Consider the following 18,304-nt stretch of genomic DNA (forward strand, 5'->3'; position numbering starts at 1 on the left):
TGGCATGCATCTCCATCACTCTCCTTCGTGCTGGCACATTTTCAGTGTGTCCTGGAGCTCTTTTGGCCCCATCCCGAGCTTTGTGAGAAGTAAGAAGGGTGTCACATTCCTCTTATTGCTCTCGTTGCCGCCGCGAGGGACTCTCAGCGCCATGATTTATCTCAATCGGCAGATGACGAATCAGGAGCCTTTGAGCCCCTTTTAAGGACCAAGGATGGACATTGAATGGTGTGGTTCAGCCATGGGGTTCTTTAGGAGCTGTGAGATGGCTTCTAGAGGGCCCCATGGCCGGAAATCGCCGGCCAGATGGCGGTGTCGATGGCCAAGGGGTTGAGATGGATGAATCTGCCTCTGGCCATCTGGGCTCCACAACAACTAGTCTAATGGCTGCGATTAAATCATAGCCATGGACCCTTCTTAATTGCGCTGCACCCTTGTTTTCCATACCAGCATCCTCATCAGATTGCCCCGTCAGCATTTGCCTACTTGATTCACTTGGAGAGGTGCTCCTCTGTCCTCGTCAGCTGCCGCAGCCAATTAGAGCCCTGGAAAATGAAAACAAAAACAAACAAAGGGCAATATCAAGACCTATGTCAATGACTTCCACCCCAAGTCAGCAATTCAAGTTGTCACCCCTCACCCTGGCGGGCTGCACAAATCTGGGAAGATATTTTTATAGAGTTTGCTGAAGCACTCCCTTGGTAATTATATCCTTGAGGCGGTGAATGAACTCATCAAATGCAGGCATTTTGTCGCCTTGGATCACGGGAAAAAGGTGTGGTGGGGACCACAGCACCCAGACACCACTAGTCCAATGGGACATGGCCTCCCCACTAGGGTTCGCCCGTCCCGATGCTGGTATCGGATGCCGGTATCGGGACGGATGTTGAACCGGATACCGGAAATGAATTTTCCGGTACCCGTTTTTTTCGATATCCGGATACCGGATATCGGTTGCTACAGTGCTGATATCCAATACGGGTATCCGTCCGATACCGGCATCCGTCTCCGTCTCAGGGGGACAGATGAATATCGGTTTTGATATCCTTATTTATCTCTCTCTCTCTTTCACTCGTTCTCGGTCTCGTTCTCTCCCTCCCTCTCGCTTTAACTTTTCATGTCTCTCTCTCTCTTAAAATTTGAGAAGCACATTTAAACCAGGTTTCTCTCTCCTAAAATTTTGATCGGCTGGGATCTCACATATCGCAGAAATATACCACAGGATATTATTACTTAGTCATACAACTTAGTTATTATATACAAGCGACTATTTTTTATTTGTTCCATATGGGATAGAGGGATTCTGGTTTTGTGTTAAATTCGGAATCCCTTTATCCCATATGGAAGAAAAAAAAATTTGCACACTATATAATAACAAGCATTGAATGTATATCAAAATCGAATAACACAATATTAAGTAACAAGCATAATGTCTGAAGGTTGATTATTTTATCGGTCAATATCGGATATCGGTTTTCCGAATATCCGGATATCGAAAACCGGTATCCGGCATCCAGTATCAGTCTCCGACATCCGGATATTGGAAAACCGATATCTGGCATCCGATATCATATTCGTCCTCACCCCCCCCCCACCCGATATCCGGTACCGATATCCGTCTAACCCCTAATCGACGGATATCGCCCGATATCCGATATCCAATATCCGGAACCGTCCTATTTTTTTCCGGATATCGGATATCGGTTGTCCGATACCGGATAACGGACGTATATCCCAGGTCCGTCTCCTCTCCTCTGCTCTTGGCACTTAATTACTTTATTTAATATGCTCGCTTTTGCCATTGCCATGGGGAATTTCAATTGTTTGGTGTATTAGAGTAGAGAATAGTGCAAACCGTGAGCACCGATCAAGGATATTGACCGGGGAGCTACTCAAGTTAAACCTGCCCAATACGACATCGATAGACAGTGCTCCCGTCCTCGAACAAGGTTGGGGCCCATCTTCATCGCTACATTACTATAACTCCATAATTCTTGATTCGTTCGTTGGGAATCTTAGTTGCCTTGTCCTTGATAGACATTCTGTTCCCTTTTCTAACTCATCTTTGGATAGTAGTCCTGCATCAAGGTGGCTCTCAAATTTATCCAAGAAATAATTTGGTCTTGAAGCTGACAAGAAGCGGCGAGAGGTGACCTTCCAAGAAGGCAATGAGGTCTATGTCAAACTCCGCTCTTTTCGGATGAAGACATCGGCACACCATCCCGATGAGAAGTTGGGACCCAATTTTTTGGTCCCTACCGCATTCTTCGACACATAGGAACTGTTACTTGCCTTCTTGGAAGTTCCCTCCACCCTATGCCTATAGTTCCCCTTAATTGATGGGGAAGATCATTCAGAAAACTCAAGGTCAGTGAGGTTCTTTGCTGCACAGATGGCACCCTCACGAATTGCATGGCACGCCATGGTCTTCCCATCACCATGCTTGTTTTAACCCTACTCAGCCCTCTCTCTCTCTCTCTCTTTGTTTCTGTCTCTCTCTCTCTGCCTCTGTCTCTCTCTGTGTCTCTGTCTCTCTCTCTCTCTTTCTTTCTCTCTCTGTTTCTGTCTCTCTCTCTCTGCCTCTGTCTCTCTCTCTCTCTCTCTCTCTCTCTCTCTCTCTCTTTCTCTCTCTCCTGTAATTAGATTTTAAGAAGCAGAATCATCTCACGTTTGATTTAATGCATATCTGCTAGTAACTTGGAGGATTTTCCCCTAACTAAGAAGTCAGTGGAGTGATTAGAGATCCATAAAAAAGTCATCACAGCGGGCCACTTGACTACATAGAAAATCTGTTCACAAATAACTGTATAGATAAATACAGTTAACTGAAACTGCCTTAAACGGAGACAGACTAAAATACCTCTGGGATGACTACAGATATTTAGAGGGAAAACTACACTAAAGCCAAAAGACCAAAACACCCCTGGAGAAGTGAAATGGCAAAAAGAGTCATTTAATGGGTCTGGGATAGTACTAATCTTCTAAATCATGCGTTTGAAGGTGAATGGGTTGAAACTACATGGACTGAGGGAGATTTAACTTACTAAAAAAATTTCAGATCTGGGCCTAGAAAACATCTGCATCAACCCAAAATCCATTGATTTACAAAAATAAAATGATAAAAACATTTAAATAAATGAATCACCCATATCCACCAAATTTTGGTTCAGGCGCGACAGCCCATGGTACTATTGATCCCCCCGACATTGACGTTCTAATGTGCGGAGCCCCCGGTAGGATATCGAAGAACGCATGAACTCAACCACAATGATTTTACACTTCTGTACCTGCATGACAAAAAGATTATTTTAATTAATACTAAATTAAAATCAACAACCGCGACGAGAATAAGGAACAAACCGGACTTATGGGAAAATGGTTGCCCAAAAGAACTCAATTATCTTCCAATAGAAGCAATTTGAGTTCCTCTCTGAACGCCTGGAGCTTGTTTGATTTAAGAACCATGAGCAATCCCATCTCCTTGTAGCCTTTCAGCTGCCAATACCTCATTGAATTAGACATTTTCAAAATTTAATTCTAAAATTCATCTTACAACAGATTTCCGATAGATTAAAGAACAAAGTAGAAGAACTTTGCAAAAATAATGAAAGAAAAATATCGTTTTAACGAGTAAAAATTTATCAGGAAATTTTAAAGTAATCGTTCTTCTTATTTTAATGCAGTTCGGTCTCAAAAATCTTCAAGTTAACCCTACTAAGGAATTTCATATTGACATAATAAATCTCGAAAAGATTAAAGTAAATGTAAAGGCCATGATGACATTTTTAATAGAACATACCTCAGGAGGAACGATTGGCTCGTCACGTGGAAAACCAAATGTGAATGATGATGAACAGAGCTGTTAGAAAAAAATCATTTGAACAAAGTTTTGGCATCCAAATAGTCGGAAGTACTGCACATGGCCGGAAGATTTTACCCTGTGAAGAATTTCATCCTCTACCTTGACGTAGACTGTAGACTCATCATCCAAAGACTCAGCACTCTTACTCTGCTCCAGATATAATAGAGAGTTTGACAGCAATTCAAGAAAAAGGGAAAGTACTTGAAAAATTGTATCAAAAAATAGCTTTCAATACCTTGCGTGATTACCTTTTTATTCAAAGAAGACTGGCTTGATCTCCCTTTGAACTTGGCTTCGTTTCTCTATAAAACCGAAGATGATAACCTTTAACAAAAAGAATCTGTAACCTAGTATGGTAATACACTTTGAAACACTTTTTGTAAAAATACTAGCTTGAATAAATGTTTAATTTAAAAAGACGCCAGCATCAGACAGAAAGCCATCCATGAATTTCTCGTTTTCACTCGGACAGATATTAGCATATCTTCTTTCTGTAGGATCTAGGATCCAAACCTATTTCCGCTCAAATCTATTTCTAATTATTTTGTTTTTTTTTTGGGGATTTTGTCTCTCTCAGGCCCACATTTCAATTTCAATCCCTCCACTTAAATTATTTTTTCCCTAAAGAAAAGCTAATACCTGGAAAATACATCAATATGTGATCAAAATGGCATACCTAGAAACTTTGAAACTCGATTGTAAGAAATACTGGATTAAAAAATGTATAATGAAGAAGACATCATCATCACCACAATGCCAGCCATTATATAAAACAGGAGGTTCACCGATTTTGGGTGATTTTCCTCAGTTTCTTGACAAACGAATAAAACGCATAAGCGCAGTGTAAAAGATTCATACACAGAAAAAAAACAATACGTTCTCTAAAAAAAACAAAAAAACGTTATAAATGAAAGCAGAAAGGGATACCGGTGTTAATCCTTGGAGATAAAAATGTCTATCTCGTTGAATTTATGATGAAAAATGTTGAAAATGGTATCGATGTTTTTACCACAAAAATTCTTGTCAAAATTAAGTAGGACGTGAACTTAAAAGAATCACGAAGCTCCTGCGTTGGCTACAAGAAGAAAAATGAAGTCTGCATTAGTTTTGTATTTTCTTACACTGGCAACCTTAAAAATTCAGAAGAATCAACTGATAAGTTTATCATTTACGAAGGACAATGATGAGTCACCCTCATCATCATCCTCTACCATGGCCTAAATGACGAAGACAGATTTGTCATTGGCATCCAAGCCGAGACAAAAGGAAAGGGAAATGATAAATCATAATCCAAAAGAGAAAAAGCAGAGTGAAGGGAGGACAATGTTGTGTCATCATCATCGCCCATCAACAAATTGTGGATGAAGGATGGTGACAAACACATCAGCGTCATCATGATGACGATGAATGACAAGGAGAATGACTAGTGATCATCATCCTCTCGTCTTTGTATGCGATGACAGCAAACCCTAATGTAAGATTGAGCAAACAGTGGCACGCATACTAACCTCATCTTCAGTGGCCCATGACACCTCATCAAAGAGACCTTCATACAACGGCACAACTGGCTGATGAGGGAAGTTCACAAAGCGCTCACAAATCAATAATCCAACTTCGTGCGCTCCATTTTCCCCGAGCATGAGAAGTAGCTTCTTTTTTAAAATATCATCACAACATAACTCGAAGATGTAGTTCTTGAGCTGTTTGATGCATTGATGTGCCTGTTTGTGGAATTTTATTCCATGAGAAATGAAGCACTAGGAAGAATATCATGGAGAATCTATGGTTTACTTCAGTCAATATACGGATCACAAGATCAAAGTTAATCATCCAAAAAGAAGAAATATACCACAGAATAGAGAATTCATGGTTTACTTCGATCCAAAACTGTGTCATAAGATCAAAGTTCATCATGCAACAATACAAAAATCTACCACATTAAGATTTTATGGTTCGCGGCAGTATATTTCAAGCTATAACTGGACCATAGATCAAAGTAATCATGCAAAGAGACAAAATCTCTGGAATGAGGGCCGAAATAAGAAAATTGATAGAACTATGGCAAACAATTAAGAGGGAAATAAAAATAAATGTAGAAGGATCGAACAAATTAAGAAACGAAAGTGAGTGAGAGAAATAAGGAGGAAACACACATGATCACCTCAAATCACTGTTATCATAGTAATGTTCTGCATTCACGGTGATGATGATGATGATGGAAAATCCATGTCATTGTCTTCATATATCCAAAGCATCCGATGACGATCTCGTTTTTATCTTGTCATCATCTCGTTCATTAATCTCAAAGCAAATAGGGATTACGATAGTCATTACAATAGTCAGAACTCATCATCGTCCACCAACCCTATATTGTAGTCAGGATAACCATGTCAGGCTTCCAGAGGACAAGGGAACTAGAGATTGACTGATGGCAATGATCTCTTCATCATCTCATCATCGCTTTATCATTATTCATCTTTTATCCAGAATGTATGACGATGAGATGACAAATTAATCATTTCCCACTAATACTAAATTAAATTAAAATGATCATGCCAGAACTCCAAGGATTAGGATAATAGAGATGGTGTGATGGAAATGATGATGTGTTATCCTCCCATCATGCCTTGTAATCAACTAGTCATTCATACTGTACCCAACATTAATGGCGATGGTGATGACAATGCCTAATTCATCACTGTCCTACAACGTTATATTATATACATGATAATGATGTCAAGTCCCAAAAGGATTAGGGTAGTGGAGATAGACCGAAGACAAAACACTAAGTTCAGAAAATCAACTCTGAAATGAAGAACATATTAACGGTATGCATTACTGAGTCAGAAGATAAAGCAAACAATACCGCATATCGTCCAAGGTTGAGTACTGAGATAACAGCATAAGGTCCTTCATCATCCCCTTCCTCTTCCTCTTCCTCTTCTTTCTGTTCTTCTCTAGGGTTTTCAGACTTAACCACAGTTCCCACAGTCGTCTGGGCAAGAATGAGGTCGACAAAGCCACTGAGATCCCACTCCCTGTCGCCCATGTAGCTGCGAAGAAGAAGCTTCACCCCATGGAAATCTCCAGGCTTTGGATCAAAGAATCCAAAATCCACTTGTACTGTTTCATCCACCACCTGAACACAACAAATAAACCCATCCCACAAAAATAAGCATCATCAAGTATCATGGGTCTCCTCAACTTCAATAAAAGATTAATTTTTTAGAGAAAAAAGCGCTTACTTCATTGGTAGTATCGCTATCTTCATCCTCCCCCACCTGAACACAAAACATTAAACCCAACCCACGAATACAAAGATCACCAAGCATAATGGGTCTCCCATACGGAAACTCAAATCAAGAAAAGGCGAAAACTTTAGAGAAAAAAGGGAGATACCCACTTCACTGGTAGTATTGCTGTCTTCATCAGATCCAACCTGAACACAAAAAATAAACCCAACCCACAAACCCAAAGATCAGCAAACATCATGGGCCTCCTATACCTGAACTCAAATCAGGGACATATGAAATATTTAGAGAAAGAGAGAGCTACCCACTTCATCATTTGAATCGTTCTCTTCATCATCCCTCCCCTGAACACAAAAAAACAAACCCAACCCACAAACACAGAGAACATGAATCATCATGAGTTGTCCAATACCTGAACTCGAATCAAGAAAATATGAAAGATTAAAACAAAGAGAAAGGTACCCACTTCATTAATTGAATCGTTGTCTTCATCATCCCTCACCTAAACACAAAAAAATAAACCCAAACCACAAAAACAAAGATCATCAAACATCACGGTTGCCCAATACTAGAACTCAACTCAAGAAAAGACGAAAAATTAAGAGAAAGAGAGAGCATCCCACTTCATTAATTGAACCGTTATCTTCATCATCCCTCACCAAAACACGAAAAAATAAACCCAACCCACAAAAACAAAGATCATCAAACACCAAACTTGCCCAATACTAGAACTCAACTCGAGAAAAGATGAAAGATTAAGAGAAAGAGAGAGCAGTCCACAAAAACAAAGATTAACACGAAAAATAAACCCAACCCACAAAAACAAAGATCATCAAACATCATGGGTCTCCAATACTAGAACTCAACTCAAGAAACTACGAAAGATTAAGAGAAAGAGAGAGCAGCCCACTTCATTTTCTCTATCTCTAGCGTCATTGTCTGAGATAGTTGACACCGGTGATGGCAGTCTTTTAGAAGAAGAGCCGTGGCAGCGAGAATCGATAGTAGTATTTGAACGGCGAGGACGAAGAGTGCAAGAGAGAGTGCGGAAGAAGGGGGAGAAGCCGAGAGGGTTCTTCAACAGGCGAGACGACCGCCAATTCTTTGCTGAGAGGTTGCGCTGAGGAGAAGCGGCAGCCATGGACGTCGCCTGGCGGCGTCGCTTGTTGTTGGCCATGTCGATTATTACTTGGATACATGAGAATTTGTTCAGGGTTTTATACAGGAGAATTGATCTGGGTGTCTGAAGAACTTGTTTTATTTTTTTTATTTTCTATGTTCATCCCACCTTCATGGTACTTTTTAAATTCCATTTTCAAGATTCCTTCATTTCATTTGAAATAAAATTTTCTATGTTCCCTGATGGTATCTTTAATTTCATGTTCTGGGATCCTTGATGGTTTTTAATATTTGCTATATTGTAGATTCTTGATGGCACTTTTAATTTCTTTTCTATGTTCATTGATGGTATTTTTGTTTTCTGGTTCCTTGATTTTATTTTTTGTATTATAGGCTCTTGATAGTATTTTTAACTTCATTTACAAGGTTTCATGATGTTATATTCCATTTTTTCTTTTTCTAGGTTCATCAATGGTATTTTTCATTTCATTTTCTCTGTTCCTTGATGGCATTTTAAATTTCATTTTCCAGTCCCTTGGTGGCATTTTTAATTTCCTTTTCCAGGTTCCTTGATGATATCTTTAATTCCATTTTCCAGGTTCCTTGATGATACCTTTAATTCAACTTTCAAGAATCCTTGATGATACTTTTAATTTCATTTTCCACATTCCTCGGTAGTATTTTTAATTTCATTTTTACAGGTTCCTTGATGGTACTTTTAATTTCACTTTCCACGTTCCTTGATGGTATTTTAATTTCATTTTCTAGGTTCCCTTATGCTGCTTTTAATTTCATTTTCCAGGTTACATGATGGTACTTTTAATTTCATTTGTTAGGTTCATTGATGATATTTTTGGTTGGTTCCGCAGTATTATTTTTTATTTTTAAATTTTAGATTCCTTTGTGTTTTAGTTTTTATATTCTAGGTTCCTTTTATTTACGGTTCCTTGATGGTCGTCATTGACCCATAATTTTTTGCACACTATGGTATTAATGTAGAGCCTGATCTACCTTTTCTTCGAAAAACATTAGCGACTCTGGTATTCAGTGTGGGGTTATATCCATGAGATTCATTCTGGGCTTTTTTAAGTACCTGGAGGGTACTTTTTATTTTTCAAAGTTTCCATTAACTGGGTTCTTTGAAAGTATTCATTTTGCCCACAATAGTTCACATATCGTTGGCGACGACGTCAACGCATCATCTTCGGACGCACCGCTCCGTCAGCCGAGACGCCCCGCATCCTGACTCATCGCCAACATCAACTGAAGAACCGTCATGATAACGACCAAGTCAACGCACCGGCACCAGACGCGTCGGCATCAGACGCGTCTCCACTTACACACGACATATCCCGTGTCATGACACGTCGTCAACACCAGATCCAGAACTGACCTTGACATGACATGATAACATGTCATCCACTTTATTTTATTTTTCATATTTTCTCTTTCATCCAAGGCCTATATGTAGGCCAAAGTTGTAAGAAACACTTAGTGAATTTTCTTTTGAATTGAAGCCTTCTTCTTCAAAAAGAAAGTTTGCCCTAGTGGTCCCCTCTCGCGCCGCCGCCGCCGTCGGCTCTTACAGTCGCCGCTGCTGTCGTCGAGGAAGGACTACTCCTGCCGCCCACCTATTGATTGACCACCACCCTCACCCTACCCCGGCCACCGCGCCGCCACGCTCGGCGCCCGCATGCGCGCCGCCGCGCCCACGCATGCGCCCCTCGGCTGCCCGTACCAGCCGCGCCCCATTCGCTTGTGCCCGCAGAGTCCCTGGCCACAAGCGCGCGTCCGCCGTGCCCCCAGACGCCCTCGCAGCCACTGGTCACCACGCATACCGTGCATACAGTTGGATCCACGACACCCTGTCAAAGCGCACGTCAATCGTCCTGCCAATGACGCGTCGAGAATTTCCCGCAGCCTCTTTACGTACTTATTGCCGAGGTACTTCTACACTCTTTGGTGCCGTGTTCTTCGTCCAGTATTCTTCGAGTGTTCATCCGTCGCCGTCGGATTAGATTTGGATTTTGAATCTTCAAGCGAATAGATTGAATAGGCCATTGAATCTTCTAGCGATCGCTCGTTAGAAGTTATTGATTTTGGTGCTTTGCATCACCATGGTTGTTTTAAGACAGTACTCCCGCCCTCGATGAGGAGAGGGGCTGCACCATCATTATTTTCACCGGATTTAATTTTTGAACTCAACCGTGTGATTTGTGGTCTGTTTTATCCCATCACCCCTAGTTGTCCTAGGATCCAATTCCTGTCATTACCTAGCTCCATCACATCTAGTCATCCAGCATCACATATGAAGTGGTATTAGTACATCGTGTGATCTTATTTTTACTCATAATATTATTACTGCTTCTAAATGTTATTCATTAGGCCCAATTTTTTTACAAATGAAGTGGCAGTATTATGTTGTATGTTCTACCTTTCCTTCCCAATCTTTTATGCAGTTAGCAGATTTCCATTGGCCATGGCCCTTCTTACAAGGTTACATTCTACTTGGACATGGCGTGAGATTTTATACACAATAATTGATTTAGGTATTTGAAGTACTTGATGTATAATTTTCCTTTATGTTATGGGTTCCTTGGTGGTATTCATGAGGGTAAATTATTTTAAGTATAGCAGGTGATCTACATCTGTGTCATGACACCTTTTATTGTCTAGTTTTCTGGGCCATGACCTGCTGGGTTTTATACATGAGAATTTAACGAATGTGTTTGAAGTATACCTTTCTATGTTCTGGGTCCCTCGATGTTACGCATTTGGATCTTAATTTTTTTACATATGAAGTGGTACCAGCACATCATCTGGTTTACCTTTTATTCCTAAATTTGCTTGTTATAAAAGATTCCAAAAAGTCTTGAAGAGAGAAAAATCTAGTTTAGAACTCTTGGAATCCACTTTGGTAAGCCAAGACGATACTTGAAGGAGGAACATTAGGGTAAAAACAATGGTCCCAGTGAGCACTTCCCTTTTATAGTTATGCTTGCTCACAGCCAAATTTCATATTAAATTAACTAAATGGTCATTAAGCCAAAATTATTAGAACGACCCCATAAATCTGTAAGAATATGCATTTTCTGATGTTTATTAGAAATCATAAATCTGGATCATATTGGGAGTTTTAACTCCTACTAATTAGTTATTTTACATTGAGTTTTAACGCCTGGATATCTATACAACTAAATTGGAAACTATATCAACAACAGAAATATTTGACAAGAACAATATTTATAAAATTTCATGGCGGAGGAAATTGAAGCTCAAAAAAAATAAATTATAAAAATTTGTAAAGTTTTTATCGTGCAAAATAAATCATCAAGAAATGTGGTTGAGATACATTCAAGAGTTCAACTTTACAATTTATATTTTTTATCAAAACATATAACTTTATCAAACACATTTTTTTTGATCAAGCTTTCACCTTCTCGAGATTTAAATTCGATCATAAGTCCTCTAAAAAAAAGGGAAAATAAAAACTGTCTTTTATAAAAGGAAACGATTTTAGCAACACAAAATAAAACAGTAACGAAAAAAATTTCTTTAATATACATTTGAAGAGTATTTTGCCATAATTATGTTTCATATTATCTTAATTTCAGTGTAAAATTACATTTTAGTGTAAAAAAACATTACTAACTGAGAATTATTTTGACATTTTCCAATATGAATTTTAGATAATTTACAACCAAATAGTATCATGGAGTCATGTGCACTTTGACTTTTTCAATTTAATCTGGTGGAATAAATTTTGGGCCTCATCATTTATTGAAGTTAGTGGTGCTTTAGATGCTGAATTGAAGAGGAAGATGAGAGTGGAAAAATGAGTTATTTTATTTCAGGAAACATAATCGAAGATCATGACAGACATTGAAGACTTTTGTGAGATGGAGAAAAAGTAAAATTAAATTAAAAATTGAGGCACATCAGTGCATTGAAAGCAGGCAAAGAGAGAGCCCATTAGCTCCGTCCATCGAGCTTAGGACTCAAGCAGCCAATGCCAGAACTTTAGCAACTAATGAGAATGAGGCACTATGTTATGTATAGACATGGTTGATCTGTTATGTTCGTTTGAAACGAACAAAAAATTCGCACAAAAGATTCACATAGGGCCTTTTTCTTTGTTCTGTTCCTTCTTTGTGCTAAAATTGGAACAGCTTTTCGCACAATTAGAACAATTAGAACAATTCGAACAAAATTTGCACAATTTGAAAACAAAATTTTCACAGTTTGTAACATTCGCGCAATTGCTACAAATCCCTTTCTACGTAATAGAGAGAGAGCTCTCTGGTTGGGTGGCTATGGCCGGTGTTTGAAGGGTTGCTGGATTGAGATGATGGGTTGTTTGGGGGGTGCATGTAGATGTCGAATGGGAATATTTTCAAGAGGAACCACAACGAGCTGGACTTTGAGTTTCTGGGCAGCACGAGAAGCAGGAGCTGGAAGCTGTAGACCAATATCTACGGCAATGGTTCCACCCAGCGCGGTCGGGAGGAGCAATATCTCCTCCCCTTTGACCCCAGCCTCGAGGCCCACCGTTACTCCATCTTTTGGTCTCCGGATACCATCATCTAACTAGACATAGTCGTTCTGTTCCTTCTGTGCGAATTGTGCGTTCTGTTCGGATTTCCAAACAGAACAAACTTGGAAACAAACAGAACTTCGCACAGACCCTTGTGCGGTTCGCATTGTGCGAATTGTGCAAATTATTTTTAAAGGATTTTTAAAAAAGTTATAGTCAATTCTTCATTGATACTCTCGTTCCCTCTATGCCTCTCCCATTCTCCCTCATACTCTCGTTCTCTCCATCTCTCTCGATGACGGCCCGTACACACCCTATCCATGTCTCTCTCCATCTCTAGTCTCGCCTCTCTATTCTCTGCTCTCAACTCTCAAGACTATACCTAGAGTCTCTCACTCCATCACGGAGACAATCCCCAATCTCAGAGCTTCGTGACATTTTAACGGTATCCTTGCCCTTTCTCCTGGCCGATACGCCAGCTCTACGCCATACTCGCAGCTCTAGCGCTGGATTCGGATGAGGATCAAAGTGGAGGCAGATATAGGAGGCGGGATTTTTTCAAATTTCTCAGTATTTGGTACATTTTTTTTCTAAGAATTTGGTACATTTTTAAGTACGACTTCAGTTTGTTTTCTCTCTTGATTTCTCAGTCTGTGTCTTTCTTCAGTTTGTGAATATAATGGTTGATTGTTTTGTCTTTTTTTTTAGTTCAATTTTTTTTGTTAGTATTTGATTGCTGAAACAATCAATCTTGTCTGTCACTTTTAAGCTGTTTGAATTGATGGGTTTGCTTAGAACTGCGGTGTTTGTTCTAAAGGAAATTCAAACCACTTTTTCATTGGGTGGAAAAATCTGTGTTTGGCCTTTTTTGAGCTATGCTTTTGTAGCTGCGAGTGCGAAATGTGACCCGAGGAGCAGCATTCGGGGGTTTTGTTGATCTTCCTGAAATATGTTTGTAATTATTAGCTTCTTTTGGCGAAAACATAAGTTTCTCTTTCAAGAACTCGAAGGGTTTGCATTGCTCGATTTGGTACCACAAAATAAGGATTCAAAAGTGACAATGTAGGAGGAAATTGGCATCATTTTTATTGACTTGGATAGTGAGTTTCAGACAATGACACTTCTCCGTCTACTTCTCCTCGCACTTGAGATCTTTGTATCAGCGAGGGCAGTTAAACACGAGGGATGAAATTTTGCTTAGAATGCTCTTTTCCCTGAATTTGAAATTGGGATTTGTAGTTCAACGTCTTCTTCTTGAATATTATCATCTGTTGTGTCTGATCTTATTTGGAAAATGTCAGCCTATGAGATATCTTTGCATTACTCCTCCTAAATTCTATGTTCCATTCGATGCCTGTATTATTTGTATCAATTTTTATGTTGATTACAAAAAAAAATCTGGAGATGAATATAAGTTGGTCCAAGGTATCCTGTAGCAGTAATCTTTGCATCTATTTTCTCCTCTATAAAGTGCTGGTCTGCCTGCCTGGCCATTTGTCAGTTTAGATATAGAGAGATAGAAACATAGATAGAGATATAGAGATAAAGAGAGATAGATAGAAACATAGATAGAGATATAGAGATAAAGAGAGATAGACATATCTGTACAAAGACTTGTGTACAGAGATAGACATATTTGTATAAAGATATAGAGATAAAGAGAGATAGACATATATGTACAGAGATTGACATGATTGTATTATTTTTCATGTTGATACAATTAGTTTAATTCTGCTGGTTGCCGAATTCATGCTCGCAGTCTAGTCATATCTGATCAGATTTTGAATACTGTTATTGTATTTTGAAATGTACCATTATCCGTAAACACAAGCGAGGAATTATCTCAAGTTTTTGCTAATCGTCTTCAGCCCTGCAAGAGCTTTAGATGCTACGCATAGTGTCAAAAATTACTCGGCTTTCTCGTGGGAATGATACATTCTATCAATATCGTAACTCCAATGTAGGCTGTTTCATTCTTTTTAATCTCTCTTCAATCTTGTGTGAAGAATATCCCCTGAAATTTGATCTGTTAAAGTAGAATGTACCCTCATAGAATGAAGGAAAATAAGCCCTTGTCGAAGAGTTTAATCAGCCGTTTAGGTTTCTGGTAAGACACCTATGAGAACCTATCTGAAGATGAAGAAAAGAAGACTTCTAATATTGGTAAATTTATTCAGACAAGCAAGTGAGAATTCAAACGGTGACAAGCAGGAAGCAGGAAGTGAGAACCGATATAAAGTGCCAAGGCTCAATTCAAAATCAAGAATCCTTTACCTAAAGTGGAATATCTGCTTGTGGCTGGAGTCGAGACAGATCCTCAAGCACACCAATCCATCAAGGCGACTGCCGAATCCCATCCCTCCAGGTTCAAAAGCCTATCAGTAATGTATATGAAAATCATAGTATCATGGTCTAAGAGCAGATGAAAAGATATGAGATGGCATTTGTTGTTAATATAATACATTTTTAAAAAAAATGCGAAGATAATTATTTCCTCTGAGAAATTCTAATGAAAACCATAACATTTATTTTTTAAGATAAATTCTTGAGCCTCCTGAATACAAAAAATTTTGACATTTTCTTCAAAAAGAATCTCCGAGAGATGTGAGGCACATTTATTGAAATCACAGTCGAGAAATTCAAAGGTTCATCCATTTATATTTGAGTCAAAAAACTGTATAATTGAGGAGGAGCTTGGATTCTGTAAAAAACAACTGATGGTCATGTTTTATTATCCAGTATACAAATTATTTATTTGAACTAGTCAGTAATTTTTAATCCTACCTCAATTCAAAATATTTCTCTGGACTTTATTATATTGCAAAAATTAAGAACAAATACTTAAAAAAATTATTATTGGAATCTGATCATTCTATCCTCTAATTAAATTCTATATAATTATATTTTAATGAAATTAATTCTTTAAAATATATAAAATCCATTAATTCCCTTCTTTTAATACCGAATGAATTCAGTCAAATCACCAAATGAATTCAAATGAATTACCAAATGAATTCAGTAAAATCCCTTCTTCTAATTAAATTACCAAATTAATTCAGTAAAATCATCTAAAATTTTTTCAGTAATTTTTCTTGAGTTTTCCTTAAAACTACATCCTGAATTATATAACATCTCAGAAAGTAAGACAAAAGCCCCCAAAAATTTATTTTACATTTGACTCCGTTTGTTTTTGTCCAAACCGCAAGATAATTCTAAAATTAAAGTCTTGTCTCCCTATAGATTTCCCTATAGATTACACAGTATTTATATATATATAATATGTTTTCTTAACTCAAAGTTAAAACAATGACATAAATCCCTGAAATATCAGGTGCGATTAAACTATAAATGCCATTATCACTGGGTTCAATGACTGTTAGATTTTTACTGATAGATTTTCTACTGAATATGGTTTTTTGTGAATTAGTATAATATATTATAAATAATAATATTTTTTATATAATATACTTTGGTAGATGCATAACAGTTTTGTGCACTTTTGTGCAATTTTTGAAAAATTTTGTGCAATTTTTGACTCCATGTGCGAATTTTGTTCTCTTTGTGTGAATTTTGTTTGGTTTGTGCAAATTGTTCTAATTGTGCAAATTTTTATAACTGTGTGAAATTTTCTATTTGTGCGAATTTTTCTAATTGTGCGAATTGTGCGAATTGTCCGAATTTGTGTGAATTGTAAGAATTGTTCGAATATCTGTTCTAATTTTTGCACAAAAAGGAACTGAACAACAAACAGACCTTGTGCGGTTCTTTTGTACAAATTTTTTGTTCGTTTTAAACGAACATAATAGAACGACCATATCTACATGTATCTACTACTTCATCGTATCAGTCATCTAATCATCCTCCCCATCCTATCGATCACTCGTTCTTCTTCATATTCATATTCATCATCATTATCATCCTTATCTAACGATTATTTTTCCTCTTATTCTCCTCCATCATATCATTTCTCATCATCATAAGTACCGTCATCATCGTCATATTATTTTTTTCATCAAAACAAACTCATTTGATGTCTTGTTTATCATCCTCTTCACAATTACCTGCTTTCTTCTGTATAATCTTGATCATTATAATCTTTATTTTCTGTTAAACTCTTGAACTCTATCCTCTAAGGAATCGAAAACACCACCTTCGCCTTTATTTTATGTTACGATAACGATCCACTTCTCCATCATTGTCTTTTCTGTGACTAATCATCATCATCTACTTTTGCGACATCAAGTCGTCGATCGTGATATAATTATTCTTTCTGTGTTCTATATTCATGTTGATGATAATAACCGTGATCAAGATCATGATCCATCTTGCTGGCGAGACTTGCTTCACCTTTTTCACTCTCGTGGCGGTGTTTGAGCAGCTTCTAAATGGACGAGATGCCGATAAGAGAGGTGTGTCATCCCCGTTCCCAGCTGCGACTTCATCCCCGCTGAGAAGGACAGGCTCGACGACACCGGCCACCTCAAGTGCACCCTCCACCACCGTCCCCGCCGCCCCGCCCACGGTGACATTTAATCGCCGACCCTTTACAAATAATATCAGTAGGGAGAAGGCAAATCGTATCATTTTTTTTAAAATGATTTTTAAAAAATTCGCACAAAGCAAACAATTTGAACCACACATCTGTGCGAATTTGTTAATGTTCTGTTCGGAAAACCGAATAGAATGAACAAAATGCACCGATTCACACAAAGCGAACCAAAATACCATGTCTAGTTATGTAGGAACAGCATCAGATCATTACCACAACCAACACAGCCAAGTAGTCCCCCCCACAAAGAGCGCAAGTAGCCAAGTATGTAGGCCCTCTAGCCCAGGGGAGTTTTGGTTTTTAAAATTGAAACAGTTGAGAAATTAATTGTATAATTATTTAAATATATTAATTATAGTTCTATTTTAAGAATAAAAAGGTTTATGAGTTTATTTTTCATGAAAAAGAATTGAGAGGACAATATAAGGCATATGCAAAAGTAAGTTAATTACAATATTATCTTAGGGTTATTAAACCGTTGATTTTTTCCTATTGAAATGGTTATTGGAGAAGCATGAAATTATCTGGCCTTTTCAAGCTGAATGTCCACATGAGATTAAATAGTGTTTTCCCTTTTTTATAATTTTTTTTACCTTTTTGTATGATTGGTACAAAAGGATCCACAAATATTTTGGTTGAATAATTCACATGAGATGGTACACAGACAGGGATTTGGTTTTTGTGAAGTGATATTGAGGAATTTAGGGGTTGGCACCCCGATACTTTCTTATGCTTGGTAAATTGGAACTTGAGACTTGGGTTATTATTCTGACATTGATCTTAGTGAATTTTGGGTAGGCATTATTGTTTTGGTTCGTTCTTGGGCTAGGAAAATTGGACCTCGACATTTAGGGAAGGATTTGATGTAATCATATATGTCAGGTTGAAAAAGTTAAAGAAAACCGTAGGATAGTTCTTCCTAATGATAGCAAAATGATGGTCCCCGCAAGCTTCTACTGAGAGGAAGATTTATGATTCAAGATTCAAGA

The 18,304-nt window shown here is 38.1% G+C and overlaps 1 protein-coding gene across 3 annotated transcripts; it reads right to left on the bottom strand.

Annotated features, from left to right (window-relative positions):
• Positions 1-3,082: 3,082 nt before the first annotated feature.
• LOC144710521 (CDK inhibitor P21 binding protein) lies at positions 3,083-8,317 on the bottom strand. 3 transcript variants are annotated; one of them, XM_078584331.1, is made up of 13 exons: positions 8,024-8,317; positions 7,580-7,615; positions 7,422-7,457; positions 7,266-7,301; positions 7,108-7,143; positions 6,729-7,001; positions 5,371-5,583; positions 4,872-4,937; positions 4,111-4,164; positions 3,938-4,009; positions 3,800-3,859; positions 3,366-3,495; positions 3,083-3,287 (listed from the first exon to the last, which is right to left on the bottom strand). In XM_078584331.1, the coding sequence occupies exons 1-12, from the start codon at positions 8,288-8,290 to the stop codon at positions 3,394-3,396; spliced, it is 1,251 nt and encodes a 416-aa protein (XP_078440457.1). In that variant the 5' UTR covers positions 8,291-8,317; the 3' UTR covers positions 3,083-3,287; positions 3,366-3,393. The 3 variants fall into 3 exon arrangements, 2 of the variants coding, with proteins under 2 accessions (XP_078440457.1, XP_078440456.1); XM_078584330.1 differs by having other exon boundaries at positions 3,361-3,495; XR_013583306.1 differs by lacking the exons at positions 3,083-3,287; positions 3,366-3,495 and having other exon boundaries at positions 4,098-4,164.
• Positions 8,318-18,304: the final 9,987 nt, after the last annotated feature.

This window comes from Wolffia australiana, chromosome 12 (assembly GCF_029677425.1).
Source record: "Wolffia australiana isolate 7733 chromosome 12, ASM2967742v1".
In the NCBI taxonomy this organism is placed as follows: Eukaryota; Viridiplantae; Streptophyta; class Magnoliopsida; order Alismatales; family Araceae; genus Wolffia; species Wolffia australiana.

Coding starts and splice junctions, on each gene's coding strand:
- LOC144710521 (XM_078584331.1), bottom strand. CDS start 8,290: ATGGCCAACAACAAGCGACGCCGCCAGGCGACGTCCATGGCTGCCGCT. Junction 7,616..8,023: donor CTAGAGATAGAGAAAATGAA/GTGGGCTGCTCT, acceptor TTTTGTGTTTAG/GTGAGGGATGATGAAGACAA. Junction 7,144..7,265: donor ACAGCAATACTACCAGTGAA/GTGGGTATCTCC, acceptor TTTTGTGTTCAG/GTGGGGGAGGATGAAGATAG.